Source organism: Eptatretus burgeri, chromosome 11 (assembly GCF_056783735.1).
Source record: "Eptatretus burgeri isolate ZD-2024b chromosome 11, Ebu_testis_v1, whole genome shotgun sequence".
In the NCBI taxonomy this organism is placed as follows: domain Eukaryota; kingdom Metazoa; phylum Chordata; class Myxini; order Myxiniformes; family Myxinidae; genus Eptatretus; species Eptatretus burgeri.
In genome coordinates this window covers 73,194,723-73,212,334 of record NC_140971.1, presented here as the reverse complement: position 1 = coordinate 73,212,334, position 17,612 = coordinate 73,194,723, and the positions used below count along the sequence as shown (strand labels likewise).

Below are 17,612 nucleotides of genomic sequence, written 5' to 3'. Positions count from 1 at the left end.
AAAAGTAAAAATTAATAAACCAATGTCACCAGCAGGGTGACCCGTATCTTGCCAAAAGGTGACCACGTGTGACTTCTTTAAGGTCACACTGAGGTGAACAGAGCTGCTATCCACCAGGAGCGACTCCTTGAGGAATATCTGCCTACAAGAGAATATCTGCCTATGAGAATCGTTCTACAGAGTAACCATGAAAAATATGCGTTTGCCTCATAACGTCACCAAATGACGTCATAATGTCTCAAGCTTGACATATCTAGAAAGCACTCATCAAGGTGTTCAATTTGATGTACTACACGATATGGTTCCTAAAACTTGAAAATTTGACCTTGGGGTCAAATATGTTTGACCTTCGGCGCTAACCATGAAGGTCAAGGCCAATCGCCACCAAAAATTAATCAGCTGAGGGCCAGACCATGAACTATATTCCCATGAAGTTTGAAGACGATCCGATCAAAATTACTCAAAAAATAAGGGTTTCGTCGACTCCCCTGATTTGCGACAAAGTGACCTTGACCTTTGACCTTGACCTTCAAAATTTTATGCACTGAAAGGGACCTCTATAGGCCTCTGATATGCGAAGTTACAAAAATTTCCAATGATAACTGTGCTCTGCAGAATTTTTTATACATGATTACAGACAAACAAAAAAACATACAAGCTGACTAACATATCTTGCAAAAACTTCGTTTTGGCAAGATAATAAAAACTTATAATTCTCCTAACTTTACAACACAAGTCTTACATATACACCTTTCCGAAATCTAAAGTGATGGATGATTACTCAATGATCAAGTTCACATTTACCCCATTATAAATCACCAATAAATGGGGAAGCCATGACACAATTTCTCACCATTGTCAACATTGTATGGAAGACAATCAATACAAGGAAAATGAAAGAAGTTCACAATCAACCAAATATTTCAACACTCAAACCATGTTCACAGTAATTTTAATCCAAAAACAACAATAACAAACAAAAGTTTTTTTTTAAGCTTAACACAAAAATTTTTTACACTATTCAATAATCCGAGCCATTAATGTGCTCTGGAAGAGAGCAAGACTGGATTCAAATGATTTATGGTTGGTTATAATGGAAACAACAGAGCTCCACACCTTTTACACTTCTTGGCCATTGAAAGGATTTGGACAATTAGATGTGGAGTTTGAGGTAGGAGAGCTCGACTAAACCTCCTCTTCTTGTGACAAGCTGGCCTGTTTTGACACTAGGGGCTGGCACTCAGGGCACCACCAGGTAGGCCTCTGCAGGCCATGTGGAGGTCCTAGATCTTCACGGAGTAGTTGGTGTCCCAAAGGGCAGTGGGACCTCTTATAGACCTGAAAACAAAAGGGATGCAGGTGTGAGGATCAAAGTGCAAGGCGATAAATAAATGGCTCTTTTTAATCGCCCTTGTTCCCCCCTCCACTCCCCATACTCTCGTTCAGACATTTGTACATACTTTCAATGTCTGCTGCAGTCTGACTGCTTTGAGTCAATAATCAAATAACTGATCAAATATAGCATTGGAGTATCAAGAGGAACCCAAAAAGACAAAGATGGAGTCATCAGGAGGAACTCTGATAGGATTTGGGTTTTGGCTGCTACTCCTCTATCCTCAAACCTATCCAGGTGAACCTTACAAAAACTTTTTGTAAATTAAGAAAAAGAAAGGAGAGATGGAGTACAAGAAGAAAGCATACACACACACCAACAGAAAGCACGCGCATGCACACGCACATGCACCTTAACTTACTAGCACATAATTTGGAATTTACACAGGAATACACTAGCACACAAATCAACAAGAATACCAAATTCTACAACTTAGAACAACTAAACATGATAAAGGGCATTCTCAAAACCAATGCAAGACTTGCAGGTTATTTGTAAGAGCAAAGGTATGGGCTAAAACAATTTACTTAAACTTCAGTTCTTTATGTTGCAAACATTCTTGAAAAAAAAAAAAGTAGAAGAAATTCAGGATGGCTTTGCCTTCAAACCACAACAATATGGACGGATGACTACGTGCTACACAGTGAATTGATACTGCATTCCGACTCAATGCAGCGATTATTTATGTTGATCAAGTGGAAACCAATATTAACGAAGAAACAAAGTACGTTACTGCTCCAAACATTTCACCTGGTAGAAACCTTGAAAGCCTGTTCCAGCATCCATTCCATCTTTCCATGTTTGTGCAATTCTGAGAACCTCTTGCACCAGAGAGAGGACATGACTTTGAGGCAATGCTGACCCAAAGGACAGCGGGTTCACTTTTGCCGCAAACAAAGCTTCATTCTTAATGATGTTTCCTGGATCAAGGAACACAGAAATGGAATGCATTATTAAAAGCTTAAAGGGAAAATAAGACAGCGAGAGAGTTCATAGAACACCTTACCCCACGTCATCTTGAGAAAAAGGACATGGGACGAGTCTTTTCGACTCTTACTTTGCATTTCCGAGCACAATCTATATTTTATAGGATGAGCCACCATTTGTCTGAATCTTCATATTTCACAATGCTGACAGTGTGAGTGGAAAATTTGAATGGTCGAGATGGGGTAAAATGACGTACTGTTTTGTCCATGAACTGCGAAACTAAAGGTTTTTGGAAGTGCAAACAAGGCACGATTTTTGTTCGTAAGCAGTGAACCTGGATTTTGGTAGTTTTGCCAGAAGGGGGTTGAAGGTGGACCATGAGCGCTCTGCAGAAACCTGGTGCCCGGACAAAGAATGGAAAGAGCAGAGGCTGCAATGCCATAAAGGAGGCAGTAGAAAGACAAAGAGATGACCAACCTGTCTACGATGGCAAAGTGATAATCCTATGGACTCAGCTTCATGTAGGAGATTCCAATAACATTGAAGGTCTTGGTTTCCAACTTTGTACGACGAAGGATGCCCAGTCAGCAACTTGCTTTGGAGGCCAACTTTTAAATATCATGTCTGATAGTGAGATCCAGAAGTTTGAGAAGTCACTCATACTTCACTCAAATCCTCAAGAGGATTTAAAAGAAAGTATATGGGATTGGGGGGGGGGTAGCAGAGGGTTGTCAGATGGCCCTTTCCGAGACGGATAGTGAATGTGTGAGATTTATTAGGATTAAAAGTCATATTCCAAGTAAAGACATACCAGCTTGTGATTTTGTCAAGAGAGGGAAGAGGCTGCAACCTGCCGGTCTGAAGTATGAGGGATGTCACAGCAGAGGGTTGAGTCATCAGAAAAGAGATAAAGGGGATTTCCCTGAGAGTCAGAGAGATAATTTATGAAAACCAGGAGTCGGACTAGACCCAGAACATGGCCTTGGGGCATGATGGCCTTGACAGGGAGAGGAGTTGAAAGGATTCCGTTGAGAGCCAAACATTGGCTATGAGAGTAGAGAAAGCCAGTATACCACGTGTGGAGTTGGCCTTAGATTCTATAGGTAGACAGTTTTGGAGAGCAAGGCAGGTTGCCAGACTATCGAAAGCTCGAGATATGTCCAGCGAGATGGCTCTGATCTCACGTCTGACATTGAGGGTCTCCATCCATTGTTGGGTGAGTAGAAGCAGCATGTCCAAGGTGGAGTGACCTGGTCTGAAACCAAATTGATGATCTGAGATGAGGCTGTTTGAGAAAAGGAAGGATTTCATATGAACTACGATTATGAATTCCATGACCTGACTGATTAATTACTGGAAGTAAGCTGACAGGTCTGTAGTTAAGGAGATCAGTTTTTGCAGCTTTTTACCCCGTGCGTGCAAAGTGAAAAGTGGGGTTAAGCAATTGGTTCATGTCCATCTGTTCTATCAGTTTATGATCGAGGAACAACTGATTTAAATTGAAAGTTATATTTTGAACACAAATCAGAACATGAATCTGAAGACAAGTTTGCAGTTTTACCATATTTTGGCTCTGAATTTGTCCCGATCACACATGCGCAGAGAGGAGAGAGATATTTTTACTCTTCCTGCCTGGTAGTCAATCAAAATTTAAAAAATAATTTCAAACAGGAAACGTACTGTTTTTAAGGGCTTTTTAAAGGACACAAACAACAGGCACGAATAACAAATGCGATGTGTTAGATACCAGGGAAAACAGCGGTAAAACACCCAATTAATTAATTTATATACCTTTAAACCCTTTTAAAAATGTAATTATATACCTAAAAACTGTAGAACACAAATTGCCTTCATAATACTTCCAAAAACCATGTAGTATATTGATATATAGCATGATAGGGAATGGTATGTGCATCGGGGTGATAAGAGGCCGTTGATATGGCTATGTACGATGCCGACTGACAATGCGTTCCATATGGTGATCAATGAAACCTCCATCTCCTAAATTGCTGCTCAACGTCTTATCACAGCATAAAAACGTGGTTGGTGTACAAGACTGCTTCAGCAGAGATAAACTTCCAGATTTTTAAAAACTATTTTTTGAATCATTGTTTTATTAAAATTAAAGTACAGGAAGGCCTTGCTGTTCTTGGGTTTCCCCTTCACGGATTCGCTCTACCATGATGAATTTATTGAGGCAAGGTGAGCAGATTGCAGGGAATGCACTCGAATAACCGCAGGTAGGCAAACTAGTTTACACATTTATTCACCTAATTAACATCGGCAAATTCACCTAATTGGTGGAGATGATCGTGATGATGATGTTGTTGAAGGGTTTGAGGTGGTTAACCACCATCTCCATCAACTCGTCTTTATCGTCACCATCATAAACATCGCCATCGCTTTATTGATTAAAGTTTATCATTATTATTAAAGGTAAGTTTCATGATCTTAACTCAAGACAATAAACTTTATTTTATGTTCTTAATAACCCTTATATTTATGAAAATAAATAGCACAAAAACAATGCACAAACATGTCAATTAAAGGAACAGTTTGGACAAATTTTAAAGTTGAAGTCCCTCATCATATTTTCCCGATTACCTCCTAAGTTTACTCATTGCGGATTTGCGGTCCAGAGGGATTTTCAAGAACATAACCCCCATGAAAAGCAAGGCCCTCCCATACATACTTGAACACTGCATGGGGTATTGTGTCCTATGAACTCTTAAGTTACCACATGCATGCGAAACGAAAAGCGGGGCTAAGCGATTAGTTCACGTCTGTCCGTCTATCAGTTTATGATCGAAGAACAACTAATTTAAATTGACTGTTTTACAAATGGTAACATGACGAGGAATACAACTCTTTTGTTTTACCACACCTTGGCTCAGAAATCATCCCGAACGGACATGCACAGAGAGGAGTGAGATAATGTTTTTTTTTATTCTGTATGCCTGACTGGCAGTCAAATAAAAGTAAAAATCATTCCAAACAGGAAACTTACTGTTTTTAAGGACATCATAATGTAAACATATGACTGGCATGACTAACTAATGTCTTGTGTCAGATAAGGTGATGTAATAGACAGTGGAAAATGGCGGTAAAATGGAATTAATTTATTTATATGACTTTAACAATGTTTATTTTATTTAAATTGAATTACATACTTGTTTTCTGGTTCTCCTGAGAGTGGATACACACTTGGAGATAAGATAATTTTAAGGCATGAAAAAACATGATGCTGTACGTGCAGGGGTATGGATGGTGGACCAAGTGCTTAGCTGACAGTTTTGGAAAATAATCTTTGTGAAAAAGAGAAATAGAGCATGGTGAAGATGAACTCGTGTAGCATTTTTGAAGGAGATAAGGGTTAAAATGCATTTTAAATGAAGAAGAAGCATTTATATTTCATGAAGATTGTTAATGAAGAAGGGTATCATGGGTATCAAAAATAAGAAGGGATAAGAAAGTCTGGAGACGGCGATGGTTCACGAGCAATGTACACGGTTCGCCTGTTTTTTTATTTTTTGACCTTCGAGAGGACGCCATGGGCAAACTGGCGGGAATCGGGAAAAAAGTAAATGATGAAAGTTGTAGTACTTGAAGAGCACTACTTGTGTACCAACTTTCATTCAAAACAGTTGAAAACCCTAGGAGCTCGATGCCCAATTTATTGATTTTTTGACATTTTCTAAGTTCGTGACCTTGTGACCTTGACTTTGGGACGAAAATGAAAAAAAAAAAAATCGAGCTCCGTGGGGCTATGTAGGTACCATTGGGCTCACCAAATACCGAAACCCCTGCCAGATTCGACAAACCCCATTGGAGAAGAGGTAACTTGAAACCGGCTACCCCCTAAAAACACATGTTTTTTGGGCGTGGCTCCGCCCATAATGGGCGCAGCACGCCCGTTCTCCGGAAAACACAACTAGATCATGATACAAACCTCGCACCCTAATTTTATCAAGATCGGATCAAAACCCACGGAGCTATGCTCGGGACAGACAGACAACAGACAGACAGACAGACACACACCCATAACGAATATAGTGGTCACTTCCTGACTCGTGAACCAAAAATGAGTAGCTGAGCAATGAGTATGGTCGATAAGTCCCCCCTCGCCTCTGATGTTGTTGGTTGTTCGTTTTTTTGGGAGTTTTTTTTTTTGGAGTGAAGAAGAGTGCGATGTCATTTGTATTTTTGAGCGATGAGGGGAAATGGATTGATCTGAGGGATCAGAAGTAACCATATCGAGGATAAAAGGAGCGAAAATGAGGCAAATTAGAGGGGGAGCACTCGGTACAGTGCAAAACCTCTGCCGCCAATACTGCTAGGTCACTCAAGTGAACCTGATATCCTATTCATTCAATTTGACATCATCAGTGCTCACAGAGTTATAGTTTGCAACTTTCCCTTTTACTTTTAAATTTACATACTCAATTCATTCGTCATAACTAGATTCCTTGAGACAGAAATTGATTTTACGTGGATATATCCACCTGAAGTTCCAAAATCAGCCGCAATTATAATTTTGGCATGTTTTTTGTTGGAAATCACTTAAAACATGTAGAAATGCAAAAAAAAAAAAATTAAAATATTTTTTCAAAATGGCCGCCATGGCGGCCATATTGGATTTTGGACTAAGTCCAAAATCTAATGGCATGATCCTTGGACCATACCTAATCCCCCCCACCAAGTTTCATCGAAATCCGTCAAGGAGTTTTTCCATAATACTGTTCACAAACAAACAAACAAACAGAAAGGGGTGAAAACAGTAACCTCCGATCTTCGATGGTGGAGGTTAAAAATGGAGGGAAGCACACATGGCCCGACTATCACCAGTAGGCCCGACTTTATCCGGAACATGAACTGGACGATTCAGCACAGCAAGATACAGTTCGTGACATAAAAATTGATGAAAAACACGACCGGCAAAGCAGGAATTAAAATGAAACAGTAAAACACAATAAATTTTGTCTCGAGAGCTTAGCTTGGCTGAACTGGAAGCAGCAGCTGCTGATCACGACGTCCATGTGCTGCAAACCCGGAAAGGGAAGTCCAGTCCAAATGATTAAAGCTTTCTACTAATTTGGACATAGAAGGAGACAGTCCCTTAAAAAGAGCAAATTAGGACAAGTTACTGCATTTGGAATTCTGGCATATCCATAATGGAACATGAAAGAGGCTGCCCCATTAATAATGGGGCAAAAAAAAGTTACTTTTGCTCAGCTATATGTACTATAAAGTGCAATTGGTCAGTTTGTTAACCCCTCCTATAGTTTTTAGTTGATTGGATATATACTCACAGGCCCCCTTAGGGACAAGAGGGGTGGGGGAGGGTGGGTCACAATCCTGCAAGTGTGTTCATGATTAAGGTTCAAACCATCACTGAAGGTGCAGAGGGTGAAATGTGCAGCTTGAGAAATGATCTTGAGCAGCAATGAAAGTGCACGATGGATGGACAAATGGAGTAACAAGTGGGGTGTAAAGCCGAAAGTCTTGCAATAATGGCATGACACAAAACCTTAAAAAGGCAACGTATTAAATCAACATTAATCCTTTCTATGATTCTCAGACTGGTGTTTGTTTGTGTATGTGTATTTGTTTGTGAATGTGCATTTGTTTGTTGTGCTGCTCCTCCTACAGTTCTGGGCCGATTACATCCAGACTTGCTACATCAGATCAACATGACTCCAGTTAATGTATAGGGGTGTTTTATTTTTGCCAGTGGTCTTGGGGGGGAGGGGGGCAGGGAGGGGACATGCAGCAGTGAGCTGTTTTGAATTACAGAGCAGTGGGTATGTTTTTGCTTCATGCACGTGACCCGGGGTTTTTTTTTTTTTTGCCTATACACAGCTGTCGGTTGCCTATACATTGCCCAAATAAAGATACGTGTCAGAAGAACATGTTTCATGCTTGAAATAAGATCGTTCATGGGGCAGGTACTCTGCTAGTATATATATAAAACATGGCTTTAGCAGCCATTATATGAACCTTCATTGAGACAGTATTGATGTGGGGTGGTCAAAGCAGTCCTATGAACAAGATACGCAACAGTCAAAGAAAAGCTAACGTTTCTTTAACTATATATTTAGCAATCATAACTTTTTTTTTTACTAATCTTACCTGGAAATATTTAGAAAAATGTGATGCTGAAAATTTGTGAAAACAAAACATCAAAAATTTTAACTCTCCACATTTACAAAGGGCAGATCATGGCAAGTGTCTCACCGAGTCCAGCAAAACAGTTCTGGTTTAGCAGTGTGTGCGCAAGAGGAGCTGGACGTGCCAACACAGTAGCAGCCCTGCGTGGGTCGAAGTCGGTCGACAGAATGTCAGTGGCCGGGGCAACATGTGGCTCTCCTTGCAGCCAGATTATGCGGCAATTGTAAAAGGCGAGAAATTGTGAGGCTCCAAAATGCAGTACCAGTCTGAGTGAGAATGGGATAAAATAAATAAATACTTTTAATATTATTTTAAGGATCAATTATGACCAATCAGGTCTCACTAAACCAATTAATGAAGAATATTAGTTTAAAGAACCAAAATAAACAAAACCTCTCAAAGCAACAGATTGGATGATAACTTTCACAGTTATTCCAAATAAATGAAAAGGCTGGAAGTGATGTTTAAGATTTCCAAAGACATTCCTGAAAAATTGGTGAACCAAATTACCACTTTGAACGAATTATAATATTTGTGCACATTTCTTAAAATGACAACGTCTGAGTACACTATACAATGAGGTCGCACACAATCAGGTATTACCTCGGTGAGGGATCTTTCCAATCTCCCCGTTTGTTGGCATGTGTTGCACGGGCAAGTGCATCTCTTCGAACACTCCCATACATTCCAAAGTGGAACTGCAGCCAATGAGAACCACCTCGTCGGACCACATTAATTTCAGATTCCGTTTCCTCTCCCTCTCTACTACTCGTGGCTCCACCGACTACATCTCCACAGTCACTGATCCTCCCAACTTCAGTTTGTTCAAAGCTTCCATCACTCGTTGCTTGAGGAAGGCTCTTCGGTGAAGACGATGCCTCAGACAGTGGTGTTGCCTTGGGAGTTTCAAATTCGATAAAAAGCCGTTTACCATGCACCTGCATGAAAAATTGGAGATGCATTTTGTGTGAATATAAAATGTACACAAATATTTGTAAAAACACAGACATACATATTTTTGAAAATGACCAACATTGGAGAAGATGCACATGCACATGTGCATCACATGTAATATATTGCACATGTAAAATATATTTGCACATGTAAAAAAAGTATGAATCAATCGCCCATCCTCCTCAATGGAACATCGTATTGCAACCATGACAAGTCGCGACTTGAACGATTCCGTCACCGAGAATCAACATGTGACCGATCACTACTCTGTTGCAGGGTGTTTTAGGTTAGGGAAGGAATTAGGAACTTGGCCATAGTACCACCTAAAATGGCCAAACAATCTTTTCAAAATTAACTGTGGGGTCTTCAATGTCCATCAACCAATTGCTAGCAGATGAGGCAGTCAACTTAATGACCCTCTGAAAAAACGGCGTGCTCACTGATGCGAAGCCCTACCTGCAAAGCACCAGAGTGGAAGTTTATAGATGTGTTGGGAATTTAATCAACGGTGAATGCACCACCTTTGAGCTATCCTGTCAGCCATTCCAAAAAAATTTACAAAACATCATGCATGTTACACCACAAACCTGCGAAGAACGTAACACGCGGCCGACTAAGCTACGGGATGCAATCTGCTTGGTGGAACCGGCAACCCGCTCCACCCATTCACCCCAATAGTCCACAATGAGCTCCTGCCATCGACGTAGAGATGGACCTTCTGGCATCACAGCTGAAGGAAAGGTAGAGATCATCATTTCTCACAAGAGCTAAACAAAAACGAGAAAAAATTAACTTTTCATTATGGGGTGCATTTTGTGGAGTGCTCAGAAAGTTACACCGACGAGATACTAACAGTAGTCCACGAAATTACATTTTGTAGTTTTACCTCCACCACCGAAAATGGATGAAGGTCGTGTTTTTACCCCTGTTTGTCTGTCTGTTTGTGTGCAGGATATTGGTTCACGAGCACCAGCCAGTGACCACTATATTCGTTATGTCTGTGTGTCTGTGTGTCTGTGTGTCTGTCTGTGTGTCTGTGTGTCTGTGTGTCTGTGTGTCTGTGTGTCTGTGTGTCTGTGTGTCTGTGTGTCTGTCTGTCTGTGTGTCTGTGTGTCTGTGTGTCTGTCTGTCCAGAGCATAACTCCGTGGACTTTGATCTGATCTTGATGAAACTTGGTTATGTGTTCGATATCAATGTTTAGTTGTGTTTTCCTGGATGAGGACGTGCCACGCCCATTGTAGGCGAAGCACGCCCAAAAAAGCCATTATTAGGGGGTCGTGGATTAAAAATCTATCTTCTCCGAGGGAATTGACTGAATGGAATGTGTCTTCGGTATTTGAATAGCAAAATGAATTATCTAAAACTTGTCGTTGTCCGATTTTTCATTTTCGTCCCAAGGTCAAGGTCACAAGGTCAAAAACTTAGAAATTTGTGAATTTTAACATAAAAATCATACGACCGCCCAAACTTTGAGAGCGAGGATGACAATATATTTTATGCATAATCTTGAGGTCATTCCCCACCTAAAGTCTTGAAACCATTTTGCTCTATCTCGAACACCTTGCCCATGGCGCCCCCTTCAAGTTTGTTTTTACGCTGATTTCATCAAAGTATGGATAATTATCCGAGGAGTGCGAAATGCCATATAGCCGATATGACGTTATATTGTTCCTGGAATGTTCCAGAGGAAGTTTTGCACCAAAGGTCATAATCCTTGACCTTTGACCTTTAAAGGCCACAAGGGTCAAATTTTCAAAGTTGTGAGAATCGAAACGGGTTTTCGACCTTCTTCGCCGAACTAACTCCAATAAGCTATAGCACATACCCTGTTTCCTTATTTTAATGTCCACAACATTGTTTGGTGACCTTTAAAGGTTATGCAAAGGTCAAATTTTGAAAGTTGTTGAACGAAATCGGGTTTTCGACATTTTGCAGCTAATAACCTGTCACCCGTACCCCATCATGTTGATCATTTATATAACTTGGTCAAACATTATCACATTGTCTCATCCTTGACTTCTGAAACAATCCACATCGTCAAATACCGCTCGTGAACCATCGTCTACAGACTTGTCTGAAGTTGTGGACGGATTTGGATAAAATTTTGTGGACATTAAATTTGTGGTTGTGTGACGAGGACGAACCGATTCGATTTTGGTGAAGATTCGGTGATTTTTGTGATTTCGGTGTAAAACAAGCAAACACATCAAAACACAGAGAGCTGTTCTTACTCTGAACTTGAACACGTTAAGTTCATGTGATAAAATCAAAATGGTAATAATTACAATTATTATGTTTAGTCGGGTGAACTCGCACGATCAACGCAACGATTTGCAAAAGCCAAATCAACACGATACAGAACAAAACATCCGGATCGTCCAAACGACACAGGTCTGTCTACACTCTACCCTCTACCCCCTACACTCTACCCCCTACCCTCTACAGGCTACCCTCTACCCCCTACACTCTACCCCCTACACTCTACCCTCTAGCCGCTACACTCTACCGTCTACCCCCTACAGTCTACAGGCTACACTCTACCCCTACACTCTACCCCTACACTCTACCCCCTACACTCTACCCCCTACACTCTACCCCTACACTCTACCCCCTACACTCTACCCTCTACCCCTACACTCTACCCTCTACCCCCTACACTCTACAGGCTACACTCTACCCCCTACACTCTACCCCCTACACTCTACCCTCTATCCTCTACACCCTACACTCTACCCTCTACCCCTACACTCTACCCTCTACACTCTACCCTCTACCCCCTACACTCTACCCTCTACCCCCTACACTCTACCCCCTACCCTATTATGTTTAGTCGGGTGAACTCGCACGATCAACGCAACGATTTGCAAAAGCCAAATCAACACGATACAGAACAAAACATCCGGATCGTCCAAACGACACAGGTCTGTCTACACTCTACCCTCTACCCCCTACACTCTACCCCCTACACTCTACCCTCTACCCCCTACACTCTACCCTCTACCCCTACACTCTACCCTCTACCCCTACACTCTACCCTCTACACTCTACCCTCTACCCCTACACTCTACCCTCTACCCCTACACTCTACCCTCTACCCCTACACTCTATCCTCTACACCCTACACTCTACCCTCTACCCCTACACTCTATCCTCTACACCCTACACTCTACCCTCTACCCCTACACTCTACCCTCTACACTCTACCCTCTACCCCTACACTCTACCCTCTACACCCTACTCTCTACCCCCTACCCTATTATGTTTAGTCGGGTGAACTCGCACGATCAACGCAACGATTTGCAAAAGCCAAATCAACACGATACAGAACAAAACATCCGGATCGTCCAAACGACACAGGTCTGTCTACACTCTACCCTCTACCCTCTACCCCCTACACTCTACCCTCTACCCTCTACCCCCTACACTCTACCCCCTACCCTCTACCCCTACACTTTACCCCCTACACTCTACCCTCTACAGGCTACCCTATACCCCCTACACTCTACCCCCTACACCCTATCCTCTACCCTCTACCCTCTACCCCCTACACTCTACCCCCTACACTCTATCCTCTACCCCCTACACTCTACCCCCTACACTCTATCCTCTACCCCCTACACTCTACACTCTACCCCCTACACTCTACACTCTACACTCTACCCCCTACACTCTACCCCCTACACTCTACCCCCTACACTCTACCCTCGCACCTCTTTAAATACACCAACGCACCTTACCGCTCTTCTTCTTCTTCGCACTGTTTTCTCCTTCCTCTTCTTCTTTTTTTTGTTCTCTTCAATCTTCTTCTTCAGATATGTCGAAATCCTACGTACGTCACGTCCTAAAACTCGCGTAATTACCGAGGGGATGATATAGGCCACGTGTACATTTTATATTTCTGTTATTTAATAAACAAAGATACTTGAGCCATTTAATTTAATGATGTTCTCCTCCGTGGTCGGTCTCCACGTCAGACGTGGTTGTGGTTGTGGTTGTGATTGTGATTAATCGGTTCACTTGTGGGGGGGGGGGTGGGGGCATACTGATACACATGGCACGATGTTACACAGTTATATCAGAACGAGCTGATTCGTCACACGTTTAAGGAGACATGAAAGAGGGAGAGACCATAAAATGTTCAATTGACCCGATGCACTAAGCGAGTGACGTCACAGCGGAAGGTAAGGCTCCGCCATATTGACCCTATGCACTAAGCGAGTGACGTCACAGCGGAAGGTAAGGCTCCGCCATATTGACCCTATGCACTAAGCGAGTGACGTCACAGCGGAAGGTAAGGCTCCATATTGAGTGGCAAAAAAATCATGGCGACCACGCTCGTGTCACGCGAACTTCTGGGCTATTTCCATGGATTAGATTATATTTCGAAGAGGTATTGCGAAAAACTGAAGCTGTGTGGTCTTAGTGAAGATCCTTATATTATTTCAAAGGATAAATGGACAACAGAAAGGAAATTTTGGCCTCAAATTGTTTTCCCTGACATCTATGTTTACCTCGTTGAAACGCAGAGTCCTTACACTCAAGCCAGCCTGAAAGCCTTCACGAGTATGGACGCTTACTCATGTTATGTCGCCGGGTTTGTTAGTGACATAATCTCGACGAAAGCTGACAAGAACTGTATTATCGTGAGGTAAAGGTAAGCCTGTTTTCTTTCATTTCACTATTATTGTATTATCGTTGTTGCTTGTTTTGTTCAGCAACCGGCGTCACTTTTTTTAACCTGACTGCTGCCACAAGTTAATTTCCAGTGAAGCTCTTGTCTAAATGCTGTTTGTAGAAAATCTTCGTTCGTCAGTTTTCTTACAGATACATTATATTTTTTCCATGACAAACATCCGGTGTAATGCCACGCTGCTGTGGATATTTCCAAGTGCTAGTTTTTTATGTGTTATACATATCGATGTGACTTTCTGTATTGAAACAACAACTCAGAACTGTGCGTGTTAGACAGCTGTTAGAAAGGCGATCTAGCCTATCTCATTGTGTCAATAAAACAAGGGATATAATGCATTTTAATGATACAAATCAGACGATATTTTGTAACCACCAGCTATTTAATACCAAGTACTGAAATAACGTATCAGAAATTAGTTACATACCGGAGACAAAATGAAGGCCACACAACCAGTCATGTTCGCCAGGTTGCCATTTTTCTCTTCTCAGAACCGATATCCAAAGATTTCGTCGGTCTACTTCAGCGGGAAAGCGGTAAAACTGCACTCCAGAGCCTTTAGTATATCGCTGAGTACATCCCGGGGCACGACAACTCTTACCCATTTGCAGAAAAAAAAATCGCTTGCTTGGAAATAACGGTGTAGTTGAAGTGGAGACTATCGGTTGTTATGGGCGCGGTATACTTTCTTGCCACTCAATATGGTGGAGCTGCCACAGTCACATGACCGGTGACGCCATCTGAATAAGGCCTATACAAAGGACGAGTCTGGGTAGAGGGAAGTGCTTTTACCTGCATCGTGTGGAATGTCTGTCTACAAGAGCTACGACACATGGTTACGGTTGCTGTTGGTGGGGGTTGATTTTTGAAATGCGCACCTATTTGTTGGACAACTGCCGGACCCCACCCACATTTGTCACTTGACTCCACCCACCATGGCACCCAGATGAAATAAAATGGCCACCATCTTGGTTTTCTGGTGGGCCAAATACATCACACCTGTAGGCCTCCACTGATTACACACTGCCCGGGTTCGTTCCATCAGACGTCCGTTGGCTTTGTTTGGGTCGAGTGTTACTCTGAAAAATGTAATCAATGGGTCGAATAAAATTATTAGCAAGGTTTTAATCAAGCCCGCCAGCAGGCACAGAACTCACCTCCCCCCAAAAAATAGCGTTACATAGTTTTTGAACATCCCCATATTGGGGTTAAACAATCCTTCAATGTGTGACGAATCAGCTCGTTCTGCTATAACGGTGGCAGAGGCTGACATGGATGAGAGGTGTTGAGTTAATATTTTAATAGCACATAAATGTGCTTCCCAATTGCACCATTCATCTTTTAAGAGTGCTTTCATTGTGCGTTTCCCAATTGGCCCGTTACCGGATTTTGTCACAGGATGTGACCAGAGTGCAGTCATTGTTATTACATCGACAATGTTAGAGAAAACACCAATGAGTTTCGTGCTGTAAGCTTCACCTTGTTGGGGTATGGCTTTGTAACGACACGTCGAAGATTATCTGTCAATCAAATGAGCCACAAGGGGTCCCAGTGGTCTACGTATACCCTTCTATATGCTCCTTTTTATGATGAAATCCCCCACCAATCCAATCTCCACTATATACGAGGTCCGTCTTAAAAGTAACGGGACTGAGCCTGCTGTGTGCTCCACTTGCACAACTTGAATGAATGGGTTGCGTCACAGTCTTTCGCAACATTCCAGCAATATATATATATATATATATATATATATATATATATATATATATATATATATATATATATATATATATATATATATATATATATATGATTGGTGATGGTTGACTGCGCTCATTGTGTGATTTTTACAGGTCCTGCTTTACACGTTTGTCTAGTGTGAGTCGTCACGCTATGAGTCGTGAGCAGAGAGCCAATCTGAAGTTTCTTGCCAAGCTTAGCAAAACACCTTCCGAATCCTTTGCAATGCTGCAGAAAGTCTACGGGGAAGAAACGATGTCACATACACGTGCATCTGAATGGCACAAGAGGTTCAAAGAGGGATGGGAGGAGGTTGAAGATGATCCATGGTCTGGAAGAACTTTAACGAGAAGAATGGCGGACAACTTCGAGTGTGTGAAGCAGATGGTGCATGCAGATCGTCGACTTGTGGTGCGGATGATTGCTGAGGAACTTTCCATCAACAACTTGGACACTGTCTGGAACATCATCACTGAAAATCTTGAAATGCGCAAGGTGTGAGCAAAGATGGTTCCCAAGCTGTTGTCCAAGGACCAGAAACAGCAAAGAGTCACTGTCTGTCAAGACATTATCTAGCGCCTCGAGGACGATCCAGACCTGCTCCGGAGAGTCATTACTGGCGATGAATCGTGGATATTCGAATACGATCCCAAGACCAAACGGCAGAGTCGTCAGTGATGGTGATGAAAAGTCCGGCATCACTCAGACCAAAGAAAGCAAGGATGTCGAAGTCGAAGGTCAAGGTGATGCTCATCGCGTTTTTTGACATCAAGGGCATCGTCCACTTCGAGTTTCTACCACAGGGTCAAACAGTGAATCAATACGTGTACAAGGAGATCCTCCGGCACCTCATGAGATCAGTCCGGGACAAGAGGAGGGATCTGTGGGAGAACAATGCCTGGGTGTTCCACCATGACAACGCCCCTGCTCACAGTGCCCTGAGCATCCGACAGTTTCTGGCGGAGAGGAACGTGCCAACTCTGGAGAGACCCCCGTGTTCGCCAGACTTGGCCCCTTGTGATGTTTTTCCTATTCCCCAAGCTCAAGGGGGTGATCAAGGGGACCCAATTCCCTGATGTGGAGGCCATCAAAAGGGCCGTGACGACGGAGCTCCGGAGGATTCCAGAAGAAGCCTTCCGGGTGTGCATTGAAGCGTGGAAGAAGAGGATGGACAAGTGTGTGAGACTGGAGGGAAACTATTTTGTAGGGGACAAGCTGTGATTTCAATATATTTTTTGGAATAAAATTTCTGTGAAGCTTGTCCCGTTACTTTTTATACGGACCTCGTATACATATATATGTATACACAGCTCTGGAAAGAAATAAGAGAACACTCCAAAAAATTTTTAAATCAGCATCTCTACATGTATGGCAGCCATTCCATTCCAGTGTCTGTTGAATTCCAACACAGACACACCTCATTCTACTTAGTGAGGTACTGATTAGGTGATCACCTGAACCGAATCTTATTTAACAAGCAAAAGTATAAAAACCACTGCTGTGGTCATCACTATCCTCTAGGACCAGCTGGATGGCAAAAACAGTGTTAGTAGTCCCTCAAAAGTAATTGGAATAAAAAAAAACGATTGACCATGCCAAAAGAGTTGAAAAGAAAAGTTTTGAGTGAGGAAAAGAAGGGTTCAATTCTGGCTTTACTGGCAGAGGGATACAGTGAGCGTTACGTTGCTTCCATCCTTAAAATTTCAAAGACGGCGGTTCATAAGAACAAGGTCAAGCAG

At 42.2% G+C, this 17,612-nt stretch overlaps 1 protein-coding gene across 2 annotated transcripts; it reads right to left on the bottom strand.

Annotated features, from left to right (window-relative positions):
* Positions 1-409: 409 nt before the first annotated feature.
* On the bottom strand, positions 410-13,419 carry NEIL2 (nei like DNA glycosylase 2). Of its 2 annotated transcripts, none has more exons than XM_085846966.1 (6): positions 13,176-13,419; positions 10,030-10,172; positions 9,092-9,426; positions 8,555-8,754; positions 2,144-2,313; positions 410-1,338 (listed from the first exon to the last, which is right to left on the bottom strand). In XM_085846966.1, exons 2-6 carry the CDS (start codon positions 10,165-10,167, stop codon positions 1,186-1,188), a joined length of 996 nt encoding a protein of 331 aa, XP_085703092.1. In that variant the 5' UTR covers positions 10,168-10,172; positions 13,176-13,419; the 3' UTR covers positions 410-1,185. The 2 variants fall into 2 exon arrangements, with proteins under 2 accessions (XP_085703092.1, XP_085703093.1); XM_085846967.1 differs by having other exon boundaries at positions 13,181-13,419.
* Between the last annotated feature and the right edge of the window lie 4,193 nt (positions 13,420-17,612).

Bases quoted from the DNA above. Each gene is read 5' to 3' on its own strand.
- NEIL2 (XM_085846966.1), bottom strand. From the start codon at position 10,167: ATGCCAGAAGGTCCATCTCTACGTCGATGGCAGGAGCTCATTGTGGAC. The intron at 9,427-10,029 runs GTTTGTGGTGTA...TTTTTCATGCAG, and splicing joins GCGTGTTACGTTCTTCGCAG to GTGCATGGTAAACGGCTTTT. The intron at 1,339-2,143 runs GTGAAATGTTTG...TTTTGTTTTCAG, and splicing joins GCTTTCAAGGTTTCTACCAG to GTCTATAAGAGGTCCCACTG.